This window comes from Triturus cristatus, chromosome 2_2 (assembly GCF_964204655.1).
Source record: "Triturus cristatus chromosome 2_2, aTriCri1.1, whole genome shotgun sequence".
Taxonomy (NCBI): Eukaryota; Metazoa; Chordata; class Amphibia; order Caudata; family Salamandridae; genus Triturus; species Triturus cristatus.
Genome location: NC_140582.1, coordinates 1,222,330,139 through 1,222,351,476, shown reverse-complemented (window position 1 = coordinate 1,222,351,476; position 21,338 = coordinate 1,222,330,139). Strand labels below are relative to the sequence as shown.

The following is a 21,338-nucleotide window of genomic DNA, read 5'->3' as shown; positions in this document are numbered from 1 at the left end:
GTTACACTGGTGCTGAACACACGGCAGCTTTCAAAGTGTCAAAAGCTTTCTGACACTCTGGGGTCGAATCCACTTCTTCTGGCCTCTACTTAGAAGTCTGTTCTATCAGGGGCCCCACGATGGTCCCATAATTCTGAACAAACCTTCTATAGTACCTTTTCAGTCCAAGGAATGCCCTGACCCGACTCTGGGTAACAGGAGCTGTCCAATCCAAAATAGTTTGAATTTTGGCCTGAAGAGGCTGTACATGTCCTCCACTTACCAGGTAGCCTGGGTACACCACAGAACTCTGCTCTATTTGGCACTTTCTTGCCTTAATAGTCAGACCTGCCTGCTGCATGGCCTGAAGCACTTCCCTCATTGATCCTCCCAGGTGGAACTGTATTCAGCTATATCGTCCAGATGTGCTGCACTGCACTGCTCCAACCCAGACAAGACTCTGTTCACCAACCTTTGGAAGGTGGCAGGGGCATTCTTTAAGCCAAAGGGCATCACTTTGAACTGGTAATGTCCCTCTGAGATGGACTCCGAGGTGGAGAATGCTGACCTCTCCTTTGCTCCTTCAGTGAGGGAAACCTGCCAGTAGCCGGAAGCCAAATCAAATCTAATCAGATACTTAGCAGCCTTATCCTATCAATAAGCACATCAGCTCTACATATAGGGTGAACATCAGTCTTAGAGACTGCATTCAGTCCTCTGTGGTCCCCTTCTTCCCCCCTACATACTAGGGACTTATAGGTCGTTTTTAATCTCCTTACCCTATTGTCTACTAGGGACTTATAAAGTAGGTAATGCCAATTATAAGTGTACCTCAATGCATGTGCATGTGTTTAACATAGCACTGGCCCTGGGCCTGACTAGCAGGGCTCAGGGCACAGTCAGAGTCAGCTAACATCAGTACCAGTCAGCGCACAAAAAGGGGGGGGTGGGATTAACATGCCAAAAGGGTGACTTTCTAACACCTAGTATAAGGGGCTTTGAGCCTACATATTGCTTACCATGCGTGGCTTCATTGTCACTCTTCTTTGCTGCCTCCTGATTGGGCCGTGCATGTCGGCTTAACTTCCTTGTCTTTTGTGTGGAGCATGGACCAAGTACTGATTGCTTAATCGCGATTAGTGTCCTTTCGCTGCAGGTGCTCGCCATGTGATTGAGGTACTATTGCTTCTTCCCCTCCCATGCCCCCATTGCACAAAGTGCTTCCTCCCCTCCCACCCACTTCTCTGTGTTGCAACCACCCCTTCTCCGAGTTGCACCCACACAAAATCCGTGTTGCTTCTTCCACCCCTCCTCCCCGCTGTTGTCCAAGTTTAACTAGCGCTGTGGGGCGGCCAGCCGCGGTATAGCACTTTTATTTTATTGCCTCTTAACTCCCACCCCCTTGTTGTTCCTTCCCTCCCATTGTCCGCGTTGACACATCCACCCTGTTTGTAAAACAAAATAGCGCTGACCCCATCATTGTGCCTTTTTACTATCTTTACTTTTGCTGCTCGGTCACACTGCTCTACAACATAGCCTAACGATATTGTCAAACAGGCAGAGTCAATAGCTTTCGCATACGCGCGGCCAATTGACTCTGCCAGTGCTTGTTATCCCCCCTCAAGTTTCTTTTTCCTGTAAATCACGGCTTTCCATGAAAGGAAGGGAGATCCCGAGGGCGGGGCAGGCACAAAGTGAAAGCCCCTTAGAGCCGCCCCTCCGCTGACCATGGCTTTGGATGAAAGGGGTCGCATAACCGTCCCGCTTTCATCCGCCAATCAGCGGAAGGCAGGAACTTAGGTTTATTCCAAGTGTAGCGCTATAAATAGGAGGGGTGAGGGCTTTTATCTGGGACACTCGAGAGAAATCCGAGGCAGCAACGAAGACGACTGAAAAGAAGAGATTCCGTAAGATGCATGCCTTGCCTTGTTTACTTCAGTTTATTTATGCTGTGACGTTTCATGACAAGACGAGCTCACCTGTGCTAGTCCTGGGGGTTTAATTAGCGACTCGGTGCATTCTGGGGGTTGTAGTCCCAGTCCTCGTGTGGTGTACATGTTAGTCTGAGGCTGTAGGTTACAGGAATGAAAGAGTAGTCAATCGAAGTAAACTAAGGGTTAATGGCAAGGCCGGGTGGGGGCTTGGAGGAGGGGGGCGGTGAATATTGGGAGTAGACTCGATGAGTCCAAACAAACCATATAGAAAAAACAGTACAGATGAAAAATAGCAGCAACTGTACCTGCATTTGTGTAGCGCTTCATAACCCTTGTCAGACTCCAAAGCGCTGTACTGTGGGTTGGGCTAGTAATTGGTTTGAAGGTTATTTGCTATGAAATCTGTGGTTTTGTGTGTTACCAGAAAGACGTGGTGCTCTGATCCTGTTTTAAATTGTAGAATACCAGCCGAACAATCTCACAATGTGAGGAGGGGCGAGGCCTAGAAAGGGGAGGGGCCTCGTGTCAAGCTGTACCTACGAGGCACTTTTGAACCCCACCCTGGCCCCAACCCCCCTCCTCCCAAACAAAATAAAGCTTGTTGAGGCTGGTGCCGATGTTCTGGGGTGTTTTCACACCGCTTAAAGGGCCTCGGCAGTTCAACGCCTCAGAAAACGAGCTGGACAGCCACTATTTACAGTGGTTTTCAGCTCGTTTCCCCTGCCACCGTGTGATATCGGCTCTTCACCTGGAGACGTGTGATGGGAGCCGATTCCGTGTGTCACACGGTGGCACATCGGCTCTTCACCTGGAGACGTGTGATGGGAGCCGATTCCGTGTGTCACACGGTGGCATCATGTGAGTTGGCAGGTATGGCGGTAGGCTTGTAGCGCTTAGAAATGCGACAGAGCGCTTGTGGTTTGCAGTAGTGGGCTACTGTTAATGACCCACCAGGCCTCACGCTAGGTTTGTTAGTGACCCCGAACCATAACCCCCGCCCCGCGCTGGACGCAGCACAGGCCGACGGCCAGAGTAACCTATTGAGGTAACAATATAACACATGAGGACTTAGTGTGTCCAACAATGTGACGCTTCGGAGGGACGAGACGGGGGCTGAAGGGACGGACCCGATTAAAGTCACCAAAGATGCCAGTCTTTATTTTATAGCTGAGGTCTATATGGACCTCATAGTCGAGGCGACGGTTGGCAGATGTATGATAAATCCCAGTTACCCCGAGCTCGAGTTAGGGTTCATTAAATGGAAATATGGAAGTGCAGGTACCCAGTGCCAAGAAGTACTGGCCCTCGCCCTATCAAGGTTAAGATGTGCAGGTACGGAGTACCGAACAGCACCGGCCCTTTTAAAGCACAGTGCACAAACACAGCGTTCACGTGACTTCCAGGATCCGACCTTCTGATATCTGTGTCTGGTGCGTTATGCTGTAGAGTGCACGTGACACGTTATATAAGCCACGGACCGTGAGAGAGAAGCACGTGCAGGGGTTGTAGAGCAGAGAACCGGAAGGAAAGAAGACACCAAAGCAAGTCCCCGAAAGAACTGAATGCACAGGGCTGCCCGGTGCACCCACGTCATGGGTGAGGCTGTCTGCCATGTTCACTCACATGGTTAATGGTGAACAGTGAGTGTACGTGGTGGTGCTAGGACAGGGAGGGTAACAATGCATGTGCCAGGGTGTTCAAGAGCAGAGGGACCGGTGACTATCAGCCCAGGCACCTGGTACAGGGTGGCACAGCGCAGATGGGGCACCGTGAGTGCATGGGACAGGGTTACAGAAGGGCAAAAGGGGTAGAAAACCATGGGGCAGGACTCTTACAGGGCACACAGGGAAGAGTGTGTTTGGGGTACAGTGACTTTAGGGCACGTGAAGGGTGCTTTGAGAGTACATGGGGAAAGGGGTACAGGCGGCAGGATGACTGTGTTCACAGAGTGGAGACTACATCTAGCAGATGGCACAGGGTGACCAAATACACCAGGGGCACGTATAGCATAGGTGTACGGCACAAAGCCAATGTAGGACACAAGGGACAGGGTGAAGGGAGAGTAGGAACCATGGCGCAGGTAATTCAGCATACACAAGAGCTAAGAATGCCCCATAAGATGAGGACAATGGTGACCTTTCTATACAGGATGACCAGCAAGGGGTGGGGGTACGGCGCGTACATGGGGGGTGGGGGCTGGGGGTACGGCGCGTACCTGGGGGGGGTGGGCTGGGGGGGTGTTCGGCGTGTATGCGGACACATGTTTGGACGTCTCCATGGTTGCTATGGGAGTTCGCTCCGTACGGTGTTTTTTCCATACAGTTGTGCATTCGGACGGACGGGACGGATCGTACTTGCGCGCTCGGACTTCATTTTCCCGATTCGTACGTAAAAATGTCCGGGGACATGCCAGACACTTTTTCCGACCCAAGGACGTGTTGGGCAATTTTCCCAATGCAATTCGTATGGATTTTTTTACATACGAATCGTACTTGCCAGTTTGTACGGGACTTGTACGATTCGTACGTACAAATATCCGGATATGATTCGTACGGGGAATATTTTTAACGGATTGGAATCAGCACCATACTGTCTGTTAATGTTACAATGTAATTTCACACTGACTTAGTCTCAATGTGCCATATTTGTTGTATTTGTGTACCATTGGTATGTTGCTGCTTCATTAGCTTTATGTTTATAATACTGGTTTAAATACCCATTATTAACATTGAATTAATATTGTTCACAATAAATAATTTCTATAAATTGCAAATGTTAAATATTAAAATTCAGTTAAACACATATACCAATAACCTAAAATAAATTAAAAAAACATTCTGTTAGAAATTAAAACATTAAACTATTTAAAAATCTTTAAACTTAAATTTACCACTACAGTCAGTTCAACAGTCGGGAAAGTGTTGGATAGCGTAGGGGTTACAATTACTATTACCACTCCAATGAGTGCAACAATATGGAAAGTTTTGGATAGCGGACAGTTAAATTTACTATTCCCACTCCAATTAGTTAAACAGTATTGGAAATTGTAGGACAGCGGAGAGGTAAACTTACTATTCCTACTCCAGTGAGTACAACAGTATGGAAAGTGTTGGATAGCGGACAAATAAAATTTACTATTTTCATTCCAGTCAGTGCAACTGTAGGGAAAGTGTTAGATAGCGGGGGAGTAAAAATTACTATCCCCACTCGAATGAGTGCAACAATAGGGAAAGTGTTGGATTGCGGAGAGGTAAAAATTACTATTCCAACTCCAGTGAGTGCAACAGTAGGGAAAGTGTTGGATTGTGGAGGGATAACAATTAATATTCTCACTCCAGTCAGTTCAAAATAATTAAAAACAAACTAAATATTAACAACAAAAATATTTAAAAAATAAATACAAAAAATATAAATATATTAAAATACAAATATATTTAACATTACAAAACTAACAAACATATTGTTAAATGCATATGACACATACCTACAAATATTATATAAAATAAAGTATACTTTTCAAACAAAAATATTTTTAATTACACATTATTTAGAAACAAACATTAATTACATAAATGTACTTTTTTTCCCTACCCTATAATACCACACAATTCACAACCCACATCTAAATTAAAAACAAAATGTACTTACATAATTAATTACCAATCAAAGAAATATCAATTAAAAAACAAATAAACTCATAAAAATTAATACACTTTCCACACTTTACCCATGTAATCCCCACAAACCACAGCTAAAATTAAACAGTTACAAATTAATTACAAAATTAAAACTTATTTTCGATAAAAAATGTAATACTATTTAGCTAATTTTTAAGTAAAATTAATTTACTCCCCACCCTTTACCCCTATAAAAGTAAAACCCAAACACAAAAAATATAAACAATTACCCTAATTAAATATCAATTCATTATTTCATATTAATGATCAACTATTAATTAATTTCAACATAAACTACTTCCCAACCTTTACCCCAAAACCCACACTTAAAATTAATTACACAATTTCTATATTTAATCTTCGTTTAATTAATGAATATTAATTGAGAACTAATTATTAATTACTGAAACACAAATTACTTCCCGTCCTTTCCCCTATAAACCCCACAACCCTCACCTAAGATGAATTACACAATTCCCATAGTTAATTTCCAATTAATTAATATTTATTAACGACTAATTGTTAATTAAAAAAAATTGCTTCCCATCCTCTACCCCTATAAACCCCACAACCCGCACCTAAAATTAATTACACAATTTACATGTTTAATTTTCAATTAATACTAATTAATATATAATAATTAATTAAAAATACATTACTTCTCACCCTTTATCCCTATAAACCCCACAACCCGCACCAAAAGAATTACACAATTACCATAATTAATTAGCAATTAATTAAATAATATTGTATAACAGCCAATTATTAATTAGTTAATTATTTACTTCCCACAATTAATAATATAAAATTTCAATTAAATAAATATGAGTAAATAAAAAAATCATTAATTTATTATAATTAAATTACTTCCCACCCTATTTCTCTCCCCCCCCCCTCCTAAACCCGCTACGGAACTAAAAAACACAAAATGAATAAAAATAAAATTGATAACTACAAAAAAATGTAACACATAAAAAATACATTCTTGTACAAAAATAATACATCTCATACATTTAAAATATTTACTAAAATACATAACACTAATTAAAAAAATCGATATTTTAAACAATTGTATTTTTGCAAATGATCTTATTGGCTTCTATTTTTTTTAAACGCTATTTGTTACCTTAAAATCAATATTCTTGACCACGGTATTCTTGCTGTCGATATTTCTGACTCACAATATTTAGGGCTTGATATTTCTGTAGTTTGACATTTCCAAGTCGATAGTCTGTCTGCACACCACAAGGAGAAAGCAATATTCTACCCGTCTCTGTAGGCAGATCAATGGATGCTTGGCAATATTCTACCAATGTCTGTAGACAGATTTGTGGGTTCTTGGCAATATCCTTCCTGTGTCTTTAGGCAGGTCTGCGGATGCTTGGAAACATTCTACCCTTTTCTGTAGACAGATCTACGGATGCTTGCCAATATTTGCCCATGTCTATTGACAGATTCACAGATGCTTGGCAACATTCTACCCGTGTCTGTAGGTAGATCTACGGATGTTTGACAATATTCTAACCATGTCTGTAGACAGATCTAAGGATGCGTGGCAATATTCTACCCGTGTCTGTAGACAGATCTACGGATGCTTGGGAGTAATCTACTTGTGTCTGTAGACAGGTCGACAGATGCTTGGCAATATTCTACTCTTATCTGTAGACATCTGTGGATGGTTTGCATTATTCTACCCATGTCTGTAGGCAGATCTACTGATGCCTGGCAATATTCTACCGGTGTCTGTTGACAGATCTGTGGGTGCTTGACCTCTTGAAGGTTTTAATGTCTCAAACCACATCAAATGCGTACGGAGCAGAGCGAATACCCAACATATAAATATATTTGGTGGCCAGGTTAGTAGGGGAAGCAGACCTTAGGGCACAAGGGACAGGGTAACCTTAGGACACACGGGTCAGGAGGTGTGCTTGGACTTGAGTAACCGTAAGAGACAAGGGAGAGATTGGCAATGTTGCATATTTATTTGTTCCCTCGGGAGCCATAGCACAGGCCAGCTAAGAGCATATGGGAAAGGGTGGCTGTATTCTTCTCGGCAAGAGGGGGGGGGGGGTTCTACAGGACACAAGCGGCTGAATGTTCAGAGTCATTGAGACAGGGTGCCATTCAGCTGCCAGAATCCCATTGACTATATGACACATGGAGTATGGACTAAATGGGACATGGTGACTGATAAAACATGAACAGGATAATTATGAGTCCAGAAGTCCGGGTAACAGCACATGGAATAGGATGTCCAACAACAGTTAGTGTCACTCACTGTTTTGTAAGTGAGGTGATGTCCAGCTTTGGCAATATTATGTCAGTAAATTTGGTTAAGCGGCTAATCTGTTGACCATCTCCTTTTAGGCACTCACCCATGGACTGTGTTATAGTAGTGTCCTTCAGTCTGTGAAGCCCTGGTCTCTGTGAGCGTTTATGATCTTTTAATGGTTGGGTGCAGATGTCAAGTCAAGTGTGATACAGATTCCAATTTGTCTCTACAGAATCTTCAACAACAGGAGGAAAGTTTGGTATCCCTCAGGCAGTCGCCTCTTAGGTAAGCAATCCGTGCAAACAGAACTTCATGAATTTTGTGTGAATCCCTTGAGACAATCAGTCCGATATGACTGCAGCCCTAGTACTGTTTCCAATATAAAATGTTTAGATTGTCTGAATCTTCCTAGGTTTTCTTGAAAAGAGCCATATTTGCTTGAATCTTTAGCCAACCTTCAAAATCCATTGTGTTACAGATTGCTTCAACAATTCAGCTCTCCTCAATTGGTTTACACCACTGTTTAAATTGTTTACGCAGTGACATGTTTGACCCATGAAGTTCCCAGTTATTCCTGCCCATAATGAGTTTGTCCCAGCCTATAGCAGCAGTAGATGAATTGCATATCCAACGTAGGCGAGATGCTAACCAGATCTAGCTCAACTTGGGCTGGGGCTCACCTGCTGTCCTGTCCGCAGATAATGGTAAGAATCCACCTTTGCAGTATAGCCACTTGTTTCACTATGAAGTTGTGTTTATTGATGGTCACCACCATCAACATGTACCACTGAGACATCCATCCACTCACCAACACACCCATACACACACACACACTCACCCACCCTACAGACCTGCACAGATACACTCTTGAACCCATACACCCAGTAAATCACTAACTCACACATCTAACCACAGCAACACATCAACCACCCACACGCAGGCACCAATACAGATACTCAGACACCCAATCAATAACTCATAGACACTCATGTAGCCAGGCAGCCGCTTACACACCAACTGACAGACAAACAGACATTCACACAGATTAGTCACTAACGCATGCATTCAAGAAGACCGGTTTAATCACTCACTTATAGAGTCTGTCACACACCTACTATATCATCCATTCAGACACTTGTACACCCACTCACTCTTAAATACACCATGGCATCTACCTATCTATCGGTTTCAGACATACTATATTGAGGAATTAGCATTTAAAAAACCTTAGAAATTCATTGAAACAACCATAGGTTTCAGGGCTGTTATAGTTAGGAATTAGCATTTAAAAAACCTTAGAAATTCATTGAAACAACCATAAGTTTCAGGGCTGTTGTAGTTAGGAATTAGCATTTAAAAAAACCTTAGAGATCACTGAAAAAAACATAGGTTTCAGGGCTGTTATAGTTAGCTGGACATTTCACTTGTACAAAACCATTGAAATTCCTCCGTTATAGTTAGTTGTACTCACTATAACTCGCGCGCCTGCAATCCACTGCCGATGACGTCACTGATGACATCTCAAATGACATCACTGATGACATCATCCAGTGAATGTGGTTTGGTTGGTTAGTTAAAAATGTATGATGTATATAGCAATCTTCATTGAAGAATGAGTGGATATATAAATATCTGGATGGAGGATTTAGTAGCAGTGTGATTGACTGTTTACCTGACTATTTTATAGTGTCTCACTAAATATATTGGATAGTGATTAAACTGTGTGAATATCTGTATCACTTTGTCAGTTGTTGTGTAAACTGCTGTACCAGTTGGTTACTAGCTATGTGAAAGTCTATATTAGTTGTTGATTAGTTAACTGAGTATTTGTATGGGAGAGTGAATGTGTGTGTGATTCGGTGGGGGGTGTGTGACTGCCGAAAGATGTGTGAATAGTTGATTCAGTAGGTATGAGGTTAAGACTACATGTTATAACAGTTGTGTGGGTGAGTGAATATCTTTATGGGTGTGCTCATGAGCAAATATATCTCTTAATGGTACATGTCCAACAAACTAGAAAAATAAAAGGCAGTGTATGTAACAGTTGTATATAAATAAGTATACATAAGACTCAGTGATTGTATGAGTGACTGTATAGATAACTGTATACTTGTTATAGTGATTTTATAACACTAAGTATGAGTTACTATCTATATGAATAAATGAAGTGGTGTTTGTATGTGTGTGTAGCTGAGTAAATGTAAGTATGATCCATTGTTTGCATAAATGAGTAGAATGACTTCATAAGTGATTAGGATGTGTGCTGGTGTGTAATGTCGATATAGGTGTATAAGTATATTTGATGGTGTTCTAGTGATCATTGACAGCATGTATGAGTGAATCTATAGGTAAGTGTTACATGTGTATGTAGATCTAGGAATCACCGAGTGGGTTTTTAGAAACTTGTATTGGTGTGTCAATAGATTCAAATATGGTACTCTGTATTTTACAGTGAGTGATGACAGGTTATACTAGTGTATGATGAGGTGTATCTGATTGTCACGTGGATGATGTCATCAGTGATGTCACTGACCATGTCATGAATGATGTAATATGTGACATCATCAGCAGTGGATTGCGGGCGCGCAAGTTATAGTGAGTACAACTAACTATAACGGAGGAATTTCAATGGTTTTGTACGAGTGAAATGTCCAGCTAACTATAACAGCCCTGAAACCTATGGTTTTTTCAGTGAATTTCGAAGGTTTTTTAAATGATAATTTTTAAATGTAATAATAGTTATATGTATTTTTTATACTGATTTTTAAAGTTTTTTAACTTTTAATTTTTTTTAAATTACATTATATATTTTTAATATAAATGGAAATAACGTTTTTTTAAATATTGAAACTGAAATATTGTTTATTTGTTGAACGTATAAGTGCAGAACTATAAGTGTGTTGGTTAGTTAGGATACTGCATGCATAGTGGATAGGGGTTTGAGGCAGTCCATGTGCTAATGCCTGGCTCGCTGCATGAGTACTTGGATACTGACTGAATAATTGAGGTCTCTCCTGATAACAGGTGAGTAAATCGGAATTTGTAGTGCGGCTGATTTTAGATGAATATTTTAAAGTTCCAAAACTGCACACTATGGTGCCGATTCCGATCCTGGAAAAACCGGGTACGAAACGTCGGTCGGAGGGTTTTCTCCGTCCGACTCGTACCCGGTAAAAAAACATTACAAACATGGAAGTACGATTCGCACGGAAACACCATTTCCGTACGAATCGTAAAAAACACCGACCGACGAAAATATACATACAAATGTGATCCGAGAAAAGGGCCGACGTGACATCGGGACACAGTCCGGCTCTGTTTCACGAACAAGGAAGTACGATTCGAACCGACACCAGTCCGGACGGCAATATTTTTACGGCACCCAATAAGTGCCGGAAAAGCGAAGTACGGCGCGATGCGAGTGGAATTGGGGGACCGGTACGCGCCGAACCCCTCCCCAGACCCCGCGGATGTACGTGCCGTACCCCCACCCGTGTATGTACACCCGTGTATGTACGAGTCGTACCCCCACCCGTGTATGTACGAGTCGAACCCCCACCCGCATATGTACGAGTCGAACCCCCACCCGTGTATGTACACCCGTGTATGTACGAGTCGAACCCCCGTGTGGGGGTTCGACTCGTACATACACGGGTGTACATACACGGGTGGGGGTTCGACTCGTACATACACGGGTGGGAGTACGGCACGTACATCCGCAGGAGCTGGGGGGGGGTTCGGTGCGTATGCGGGCACATGTCTCCATGGTTGCTATTGCAGTTCGGTCCATACGGTGTATTTTCCATACGGTTGTAAAATTGGAAGGACGGGACGGATCGTACTTGCGCAGTCGGACTTCATTTTTCCGATTCGTAGGGTAAATCGTCCGAGGATGTGTCGGACACATTTTCCGACCCGAGGACGTGTGGGGATATTTTCCCAATGCGATTCGTATGGACTTTTTCCCATACGAATCGTACTTGGCAGTTTGTACGCTACTTGTACGATTCGTACGGAAAAAAAATCCCGGATACGATTCGTATGGGGAAATTTTTTCCAGGATCCGAATCGGCACCTTAATAAAATGTCCAAGTGAAACCCAGTCAATTTTAGCCTATGGAAGGAAATTCAAGTTACTGGTAAGAACGGTTAGAATTACTTTTCAGGATCAGTACTGGGCTCAAAGATGCCACACTGAGGTCACTCCATGTTCATGGGAATACTATTAAACAGGAACAGGGGTGGTAGGACACTGCTTCACCTCCCAGCAAGGTTCGCCCCTGACATTGTGGTAAATGCAGTTTCGGTTACTTGCTTGCTTCAAGAGTGTTCGAGTGTTTCGCCACAGTTGGCGCAGATAGTGCTGATCTCTAGACATGTGTTTCTGGTTCTTTAACTGTCATCAGTAGAGATTACAGTCTTTGAAATTTGGGGTTTGCTGAGTAGGCTTCCAACATCTTTCTCAGGTCTGGTACCTCTTACAGGCATGCAGGTGCTTCATCCACGAGCTCGTCAGCTCAATGACTCATGAGAGTACTATTAAACAGGAACAGGGGTGGGAGCACACCGCTTCACCTCCCAGCAAGGTTCACCCCTGGCATTGTGGTAAATGCAGTTTCGGTTACTTGCTTGCTTCCAGAGTGTTTGAGTGTTTCGCCACAGTTGGCGCAGATAGTGCTGATCTCTAGACACGTGTTTCTGGTTCTTTGTGTCCTGATAACATGTTAGTAAATCGGAATTCGTAGTTCGGCTGATTTTAGAGGAATATTTTAATGTTCCAAAACTCCACACTTAGGAGAATTTCCAAGTGAAACCAGTCAATGTTAGCCTATGGAAGGAAATTCAAGTTATTGGTAAGTGCGGTTAGAATTACTTTTCAGGATCAGTACTGGCCTTAAAGATTCAGCACTGGGTTCTCTCTTGATAACAGGTGAGTAAATCGGAATTCGTAGTTTGGCTGATTTTAGAGGAATATTTGTAAGTTCCAAAACTCCACACTTAGAAACTTTTCTGCTGAAAACCACACAATGGATTCCTATGGAAGGAAATACAAGTTACTGGTAAGTAGTTCGGCTGATTTTAGAAGAATATTTGTAAGTTTCAAAAATCGACACTTTGAAACTTTTTCAGCAAAAAGCAGGCAATGATATTCGATGGAAGGAAATTGAAGTTACTGGTAAGTACGGTTAGAATTACTTTTCAGGATCAGTACTGGGCTCAAACATGCAGCACTGAGGTCTCTCCTGATAACAGGTGAGTAAATCGGAATTCGTAGTTCGGCTGATTTACTTCGGTCCAGTATATATAGAGCCACTTTCCTACACCATCCCCTCCCTTCACCACAGTGCAAACACGCCCTGTGGTGCATTTTAAGTTGGGGAAATAATACAGGTGGTAACTGACTGACTAACCAGGCCCAGTGCTATGCTAAAAGACACTTAGAATACAGTGAAAACACCTACATAAACTAGGGTACACTATGGGTTGGGGTACCCCTGTGATTGGCATGACCTCCCCTGTAATGCCCTAGTACATAATAGGGCAGGGAGATTTAAACTACCTGTAAGTCAGAGGCGGAGAAATATGCTTTGTTGACACATTTGCAGAGTGGTAGAGAAAGGGTGCTGGGCCTCTGACCAGCGCTCAGGAATTCCACTATGTGGAACTTACAGGAGGTACCAGGAGGGCTTCTTGGCCCCCAATGTCCCTCAGGAGTGAAGTGGACTTTATCCCCATCCCATAATCTGATGGGAGGTGCATTTGAAGAGTGGTGGAGAAAGGGGGCATGGCCTGCTATGAGAACTTAGCAATGCTTCTGTGTGGGACTTACTGGAGGTAACAGGAGGAGTAGGTGGCCCCCAAGGATGTCCTTGGGGGCCAACTACCCCTCCTGTTACCTCCACTAAGTCCAACACAGTGGGATTGCTAAGAGGTCTTCAGAGGCCATGCTCACCTTTCTCCACCACTCTGCAATCGTGTCTCCTGGCACAGTACTGGTTGGATGATGAAGTCCACTTTACTCCTGAGGATCTTTGGGGGCCAAGAAGCTCTCCTGGTACCTCCTGTAAGTCCTACGCAGCGGAATACCTGAGTGCTGGTTGGAGGCCCAGCCCCCTTTCTCCACCACATTGCAAACGTGACTACCAGTTAAACAAGCATTTGCAATGCAATCGGTCTCACCTTTAGAACCTTATATGTATTTAGCTATGCAGCACATTAGGGTGCTGAAACATCTATTCTTTAACATGGAGGGAAAGTAAGCGCCAAACTGCGTGACACGCCAGGTATGGGAACACATGGAGAGAAATATTGCCTTTCAGCAGGAAATGGTATAGTCCAAAGCTCTGTTTTTAATATAAAATCAGGGCCTTTGGTGGTTATATTACTGAAAATACAAGATATAAAAAAAATTGTCTATGGGTGCTTGTGGAAGACCATTTCTATGGACTGGAATCTAGAGAATGCTAAAGTGATTCTGGTACTTTAATTACTTCTGCAGAAAGTTAGTTAGAGGCAGTTGTCATAAAAAAAATTTCTCAGCAGAAAGCAATTCTGGAATTTTACTGACCTCTGCTGGTCGTTTTATTTCAAGGCAGTTAAATAGAGGCAGTTGAACAGAAAAAAAAGTCCCTAAGCGGAAGCAGACAAGTCCTAGGTGTCATCTCTAGAGTCCACAAAGTGCATACAAATGTAAGTATATACTAAAGTATATACAAGAGGTCTTGAATGCTCGACCTTAAATACGTACATGGAGTGGATGTACGTTGTGTGTAGGGGAATTATGTGGTACGTTGTGCAGTGAAATTATGTGGATAGAAAGTATGTGGTATTTAGTGTATAGGAATTATGTAGAGTGGGGATTATTTGTTATGGAGAGCAATTATGTGGTATGGTAGTCTGTGTTGTGGAGTGGTAACCTCAGGTTTAGTCTTCCTCGTTTCCATAGAAGCTAAACTATGAACTCAATGAGAAAAAAAAAAGAACTCGCTGAGGAGCACTTTTGGACCTAGTCAGAGGTATAAGCAGGGCCACTGGAATTATGTGACTGTTTGGCTGCACCAACTTTCACACGATTATACATTTTCCGCATTAGCCACATACTCCATCATGTGCTGCCTAATCTGCAGATTTGAACAGAAAAAGCCTTGTTTCTAGCTCAAAGGGGTCACTTTTCTTGCCTTTTTTTCCACTCCGCACCCCTCTTTCTGCACCTCTGTGCCTTCTTTCTGCAAACCTTGTGCCTCTCTCCTCACCCTTCTTCCCTCTGTCTGCTCCACTCAAGCCTCTTTCTGCACCCCTTTTCCTCTTTTCTGAACCTTTCTTGCCTCTCTCTGCAGGTCTGTTCCTTCTTTCTGTCCTTCTTTTGTTTCTTTCTACAGCTCTCTTGCTTCTTTCTACTCCCCTTGACTCTTGCTTCTTTCTACTCCCCTTGACTCTTGCTTCTTGCTGCACCCCTGTTGCCTCTTGCTGCACCCCTGTTGCCTCTTGCTGCACCCCTGTTGCCTCTTTTTGCACCCCTATTTCCTCTTTCTGTAGTTCTCGTCATATTCTGCACCCCTTGCCTCTTTCTGCGTCTCTCTTGCCTCAGTCTGCCCACCTATTCCCTCTTTTTGCACCCCTTTTGCCTGTCTCTGCAACTATTTCCACTCTGCAGTTCTCTTGCCCTTTCTGCACCTCACTTGCCTCTTTTTACACTCCTGTTGCTTCTTTCTGCACCTCTCAAATTTCTGTACCCCTCTTGCCTCTTTGTGCTCCTCTTTACCTTTTTCTGTACCGCTCTTGCTTCTTTCTGCACCTCACTTGCCTCTTTCTGCACTTATCTTGCTTCTTTCTACACCTCTGTTGCTTCTTTCAGCTTGTGCCTATTTCTTTACTTTTCTTCCTTCTTTCTGGACCCCTCCTGCCTCTTTCTGCACTCCTCTTGCCTCTTTTTGCATATCTGTTGGTTCATCCTGTACCCCTCTTGCTTCTTTCTGCACCCCTCTTTTCTCTTACTGCACCTCTCTTGCCTGTTTCTGCACCCTTGTACCTCTTCCTGCCTTTTTCTGCACCTCTTGCCTCTTTCTGTACCTATGTTGGTTTTCTGCACATCTCTTGCTCTTTCTCCACCCTTCGCACCTCTTTGAGCACCTCTGTTGCTCCTTTCTGTACTTCTCTTACCTCTTTGTGCACCTCTCCTATCTTTTTCATCACCCCTCTTGCCTCTTTGTGCACCTTTTCTACCTTTTTCTATACTGCTCTTGCTTATTTTTGCACTTCTATTGGTTCTTTCTGCACCACACTTGCCTCTGTCTGCACTTCTCATGCTTCTTTGTACACCTCTGTTGCTTCTTTCAGCAATTCTCTTGCCTCTTCCTACATGTCTTTTGCTTGTTTCTGCACTGGTCTTGCGTCTTTATGCACCTCTGTTGCCTCTTTCTACACCACACTTGCTTCTTTCTGCACCTCTCATGCCTCTTTCTGCACACCTGTTTCATCTTTCTGCACCTTACCTGCCTGTTTCTGCTCCTCTTTTGCCTCTTTCTGTACCTTTGTTGGTTATTTCTGCACTTCCCTTGATCTTTCTGCACCTTTCACGCCCCTTTCAGCACCTCTGTTGCTTCTCTCTGCACTTTTCTTCCTTCTTTCTGCACCCCTCCTGCCTCTTTATGTACCTCTCTTGCCTCTTTGTGCACCTCTACTACTTTTTTCTGTACCGCTCTTGCTGCTTTTTGCACCTCTGTTGGTTCATTCTGCACTGCTCTAGTTTCTTTCTGTACCCCTCTCGCCTCCTTCTGTACCCTTCTTTTCTCTTTCTGCACCTCTCCTGCCTCTTTCTACACCCCTGGTCCCTCTTTCTGTACATTTCCTGCCTGTTTCTGCACCGCTCTTGTCTCTTTCTGTACCTCTGTTGGTTCTTTCTGTACTTCTCTTGTTCTTTCTGTATCTTTTGTGCCTCTTTCAGCACCTCTTTTGCTTCTTTCTGTACTTCTCGTATTTCTTTCTGCACCCCTCCTGCCTCTTTCTGTACCTCTCTTGCCTCTGTGCACCTCTCCTACCTTTTTCTGTACCTCTCTTGCCTCTTTTTGCACCACTGTTAGTTCTTTCTGCACTGCTCTTGCTTCTTTCTGCACCTCACTTGCCTTTTTTGCACTTCGCTTGCTTCTTTCTACACCTCTGTTGCTTCTTTCAGCAATTCTCTTGCATCTTTCTGTACTTCTCTTGCTTCCTTCTTTCTGTACCTCTCTTGCCTGTTTTAGCACCTCTGACTTAAAGGTAGTTTTAATCCCCCTTCCCTATCAGGGCCTTAAAGGGGCGGTCATGCCAATTACAGGGTTATCCCAACCCATAGTGTACCCTAGTGCATGTAGGTGTTTTCACTGTATTCTAAGTGTCTTTCAGCATAGCTCTGGCTCCAGGCCTGGTTAGTCAGAGTGAGTTAACACCAGTACCAGTCAGCAAAAAGTTAGGGGCACAGGATGACTTTGCAATAAGGCCTCTTTCTGCACCTGTTTGTTCTCTCTGCATATTTCTTGCTTCTTTATGCACCTTTCTTCCTGTTTCAGGACTTCTGTTGCCTCTTTCTGAATTTCTCTTGTTTCTTTCTGCACCTTTATTCCTCTTTCTCCACATGTCCTACCTCTGTAGGCATACTTAGAAATTAGGCTATCAACCGGATTCACTCATGTTTCTATAAAGGTCCCTCACTCACCAACCTAGTTGGTGACATGCTTCATCATCGGGCCCCCACCAGAGAGGCCGAATCCCTCTCCGGTGTGCTTCAACGCCTGATTACAGTGGAGCGGGATGTGTTTTGATAAGTGCAAGTGATGGTGCAGCAGGTGGAGATCAAATAGTCTTTACTATTCCTGAAGAATTTTTAATGGTGGGATAGTAAGGCTAGATTAAAAATGTGTGGTGGATGTTGCAACTGAGTTAATTCAGGATGTGACTGGCCAATTTAAACGTTGGGTCTACTTGTTTTAGCCTGTGTTTGTCAGTTGCTAGGCTTTCTTCAGGACCAGGGACCATGGCGGTATGCACTCGCTAAGGTGTACCCTAACCTATGGCCTCGTAGGGAACCGGATTACTCATGGTTCATAATTTCACGCCTTCAGGACTTCTGAATGCATTAATAAATGGTCAAAATGAAGAGGTACTACAGCATGGGTCCTTGCAGGGGACGGTGAATTGTAGTCACACGTGCTCCTAAGTCTGCCAGCAGACTTTCGAGCACGTGACAGCCTATTGGCCTTTGCGTGCGTCTTTCTTTGAAAGACAGAACGCCATTGGGTAAAGGCGGGTTTTTGTCCCACCTTTTCTTAGAATGTTGACGCCTACGGCCTAGACTTTGCGGTTATGCGCAGAGGCACGCAGTGTGCCATCTGCTTCGGGTCACACTTAAAAGCTTGGTTTTTCATCGCTTTCGCGGATGCATTCTTACAGCACGCACACCACTCACGGGACGCTTCAGCTGCATTCCTCGCATCCCACGGTGTATTGCCTACGCGAACTAGCAGGTGCGGTGCCTCGTTGTCTATGTCTTGTTAACCCTTGCCAGCTACAATGTGCTCACATGCCCAAATCTAGCTCCTGCATATCTCATTCTGCATGTCTCCTTCCTGTTCTCCACAGTCTGCACTGTTCCTGCACAGTATACCCCGTCTGCTGCAGCGTGCACATGTGCCCCACTACAGCCCTCTGCTACCTCTTTGTTCCTTCATGGGCTCTTCTATAGTCCTCCATGCCCTGCAATGCTCCCACACAGCCCAGTATCCGCCCTGGTGCTGCAGCGTCCCTATAACCCTGCTCGGTACAAACCATTGCGTGCTGCAGTATGCTGGGGAGACTTCATTTTACACCCTTAGCTCCATTATATATAATCGTCTCTGCATTCATACCTATTAAGATTCCTAATGCTTTGCTGTGTATATCAGGCGGGCAACTAGAGCTGAAATAAGTTTTTTTGGGGGGGCTAATTCCTCCAGCCATAGGCAGAGTGGCTCTAAGAAGGGGTGAAAACACAGCAAATGCCTGATTAACAAGTACTCGGGTGCGGCTGCATATTAGACGGAGGCCAGCCCGCAAAGCTATCTCCGACCGGGCTGACACACACGACGGGGGGAGGGGGGGGGGGGCTGAAGCCCAGTGAGACCAAGGGGTGTTGCACGCCTGGTGTATATGCATGCTGCGGTAAAGCAATCTTCAAACCCCATTACCTCTGCATGACGTGCCGTGCCCCTACATACTGTAGTGTGGTCATGCCCCCGTATAGTCCACAAAACCTATAGATTCTATATGCTCTAATATAAACCCTAATGTGCAGCTGATACAGATCAGGGTATCAAAAATATGCCCACTACCACGGATAGAGTAATCTCACAGTTACACGCACATACATTCATCATACGCTGGGGCCCATTTCACTAACATACGCTCAAATACTCTACCAGCAATAAACCTGTGGGAAGAAAACTCCTAAACCACCCTGCATCTATATCTAGGCGATAGGACCTGATTATAGTGGTTGTCCCTAAACATACTATAAACAATCTATACAACAATGACCAAAAATATACTCAATAATTGACAAGGAAAGAAATATTCAACACCATGTTTAAAAGTTATATTGCTTTATCTAAAATTAGTCAAAGTAAATCAGAATAAATCATTTCTCATAGTTACCTATTCTAACTAAATGTCAGAACGGGTCAGGACCAGTCTCTTGGCAAAGTCTCCCAGGACAGTCCTCAGCATCAGTCCTCAGCAACGCAAGTTCACGCAGCGAAGGTAAAATGGCAAGTGGCAAAAGAGTGGGAGTGGGCCCTCCCTAAGCTAACAGTTTTTATAATGAAAAATACAATGGAAACTCACATAAAATTGACAAGTAAAACTGTATCACTGAGCAGAACGAGAAGGAAGAGATGTAACATTGCAACATCTGAAAATCTCTGCTCAGGAAAAGTCACAGGACGTAACCACGGAACAGGAACCAAGAAACAGAAACTATTAAAGTATCTAACTCATTCCGCTTCCCTCGGCAGCCAGGCTACAGCTCATTGTTCGTTTCAGAAGCTCCTTTGTCCACCAAGGACAAATCATTTCTTTTGGAGATCCTCCAAACTGCTGATGTCCTCATAGAAATTTTCATTCAAGGACTACGGTCAGTTGTCTTCAACCGATTTCCAGCAGGGGTCTCCCTTGCCACATCACAGATTGCGCCACGGCACAGCCAGGCTTCAAAATATTCTCAGCCATTTCATAAAGGCCTCCATAGGCCACAATAGACCATCTTTAATTAAAGAGACAAAATAAAGGTTACTACAGCATAATGATTAAACAGTGTTAACCCCACTAATACCCTTATGTGTATGCATTTATCTAGCTTTGCGACATAAAAAGCATTAATTCAGACAGCGTTTTGTGCTCAAAATAAATAGCACACAGCAACATTTAAACATGAAAACTTGCACGTTATTGTAAATACAGAAACAGCAAACATAAGCTAACCCTCGTGTAGCTTTCTCTCGTGTTAGGACAAACAGGTTGATAAGTAAAACATACTTGCACAAGACAAATAATTAGTTGTTAATTATTAATAAATTAATAAAACGCATAGACATGCCAGAGCTTCAAAAGCCCCAGAATTTTCTAACAGAAAACTCTGCTCCAGCAATCCCCCCTTTGGTGATTTTATCACCAAATAAACCCAAAAAAAAATTTGTGAAAATTTAGTCCCATTTTAGGAGAAATCAGAAATGTCTTTTCCCCTTACACAACATTAAACACCAGTCACTCCTTCATCATCCCTTTTTGTCTCTAAATAAACACTCTCCCTCAATTCTTCTAATTCAATCTCTTCTGGTTCTCTTTTCGAATTTTCCGAATTCTTATTTTTCTTTTCATTTTTTCAATTTCTCTTTCCCTCTCCTGTTTTTACAACACACTCACACTAAACTTAGTATCAGTAAAGCAACAATTATACAAGACAAAGGAAACAATATTCTACCTATAATAGTACTACCTATTTTTGCAATAAAATCCTTAAAACTAAACCCACATAACATGTGCCATACCAATGGTCAGGCAACTTGTAATAAGCCTTGTTCCCACACACATAGTACACTCCTGGAAAAATTGTATCTTCACCACCTCTGAAACCCCAACCAGTCGCAACGAAGTATGTATCATGGCACTCACTAGTCCCCACAAAATATGTATCATATTGGGATTTCCTTCTGGTAATGCATAATTTACCCTTCTGCGGTGCATCTAGAGCCAAAGTTGGACTAGCCCCATTTCTCAACTCTTTTCCCATTTCAATATCCCAAATTGTCTCACTCACTTCATATTTTCTCCCTTTCTCATGCATGTTTATTCTCCTTTCCTCTATATTCATATAATAGTTTAGAAAAAACATTACTAGAAAAATTATAATTGACCTATCTTTGTGTATGTAATTACTACTTCTAATTGGATCTATTTTTTGTGAATTCT

At 43.1% G+C, this 21,338-nt stretch overlaps 1 protein-coding gene across 4 annotated transcripts in view; it reads left to right on the top strand.

Moving 5' to 3' along the window:
• The window catches only part of LOC146863442 (uncharacterized), a 521,477-nt gene that overhangs the window by 277,716 nt on the left and 222,423 nt on the right, over nt 1-21,338 (top strand). Inside the window, exons 1-3 of one of the 4 annotated variants that reach the window (XM_085642878.1) lie at nt 1,733-1,886; nt 8,095-8,147; nt 8,403-8,566. Coding sequence is in view for 1 of the 4 variants with exons in the window: in XM_085642874.1 (XP_085499000.1) it covers nt 8,095-8,147 (53 nt within the window). In the remaining 3 variants the exon portion in view is untranslated. Of the gene's footprint in view, nt 1-1,732; nt 1,887-2,681; nt 2,784-8,094; nt 8,148-8,402; nt 8,567-21,338 lie in introns of those variants that run through there. The other 3 variants (XM_085642875.1, XM_085642877.1, XM_085642874.1) reach the window with 3 other exon arrangements.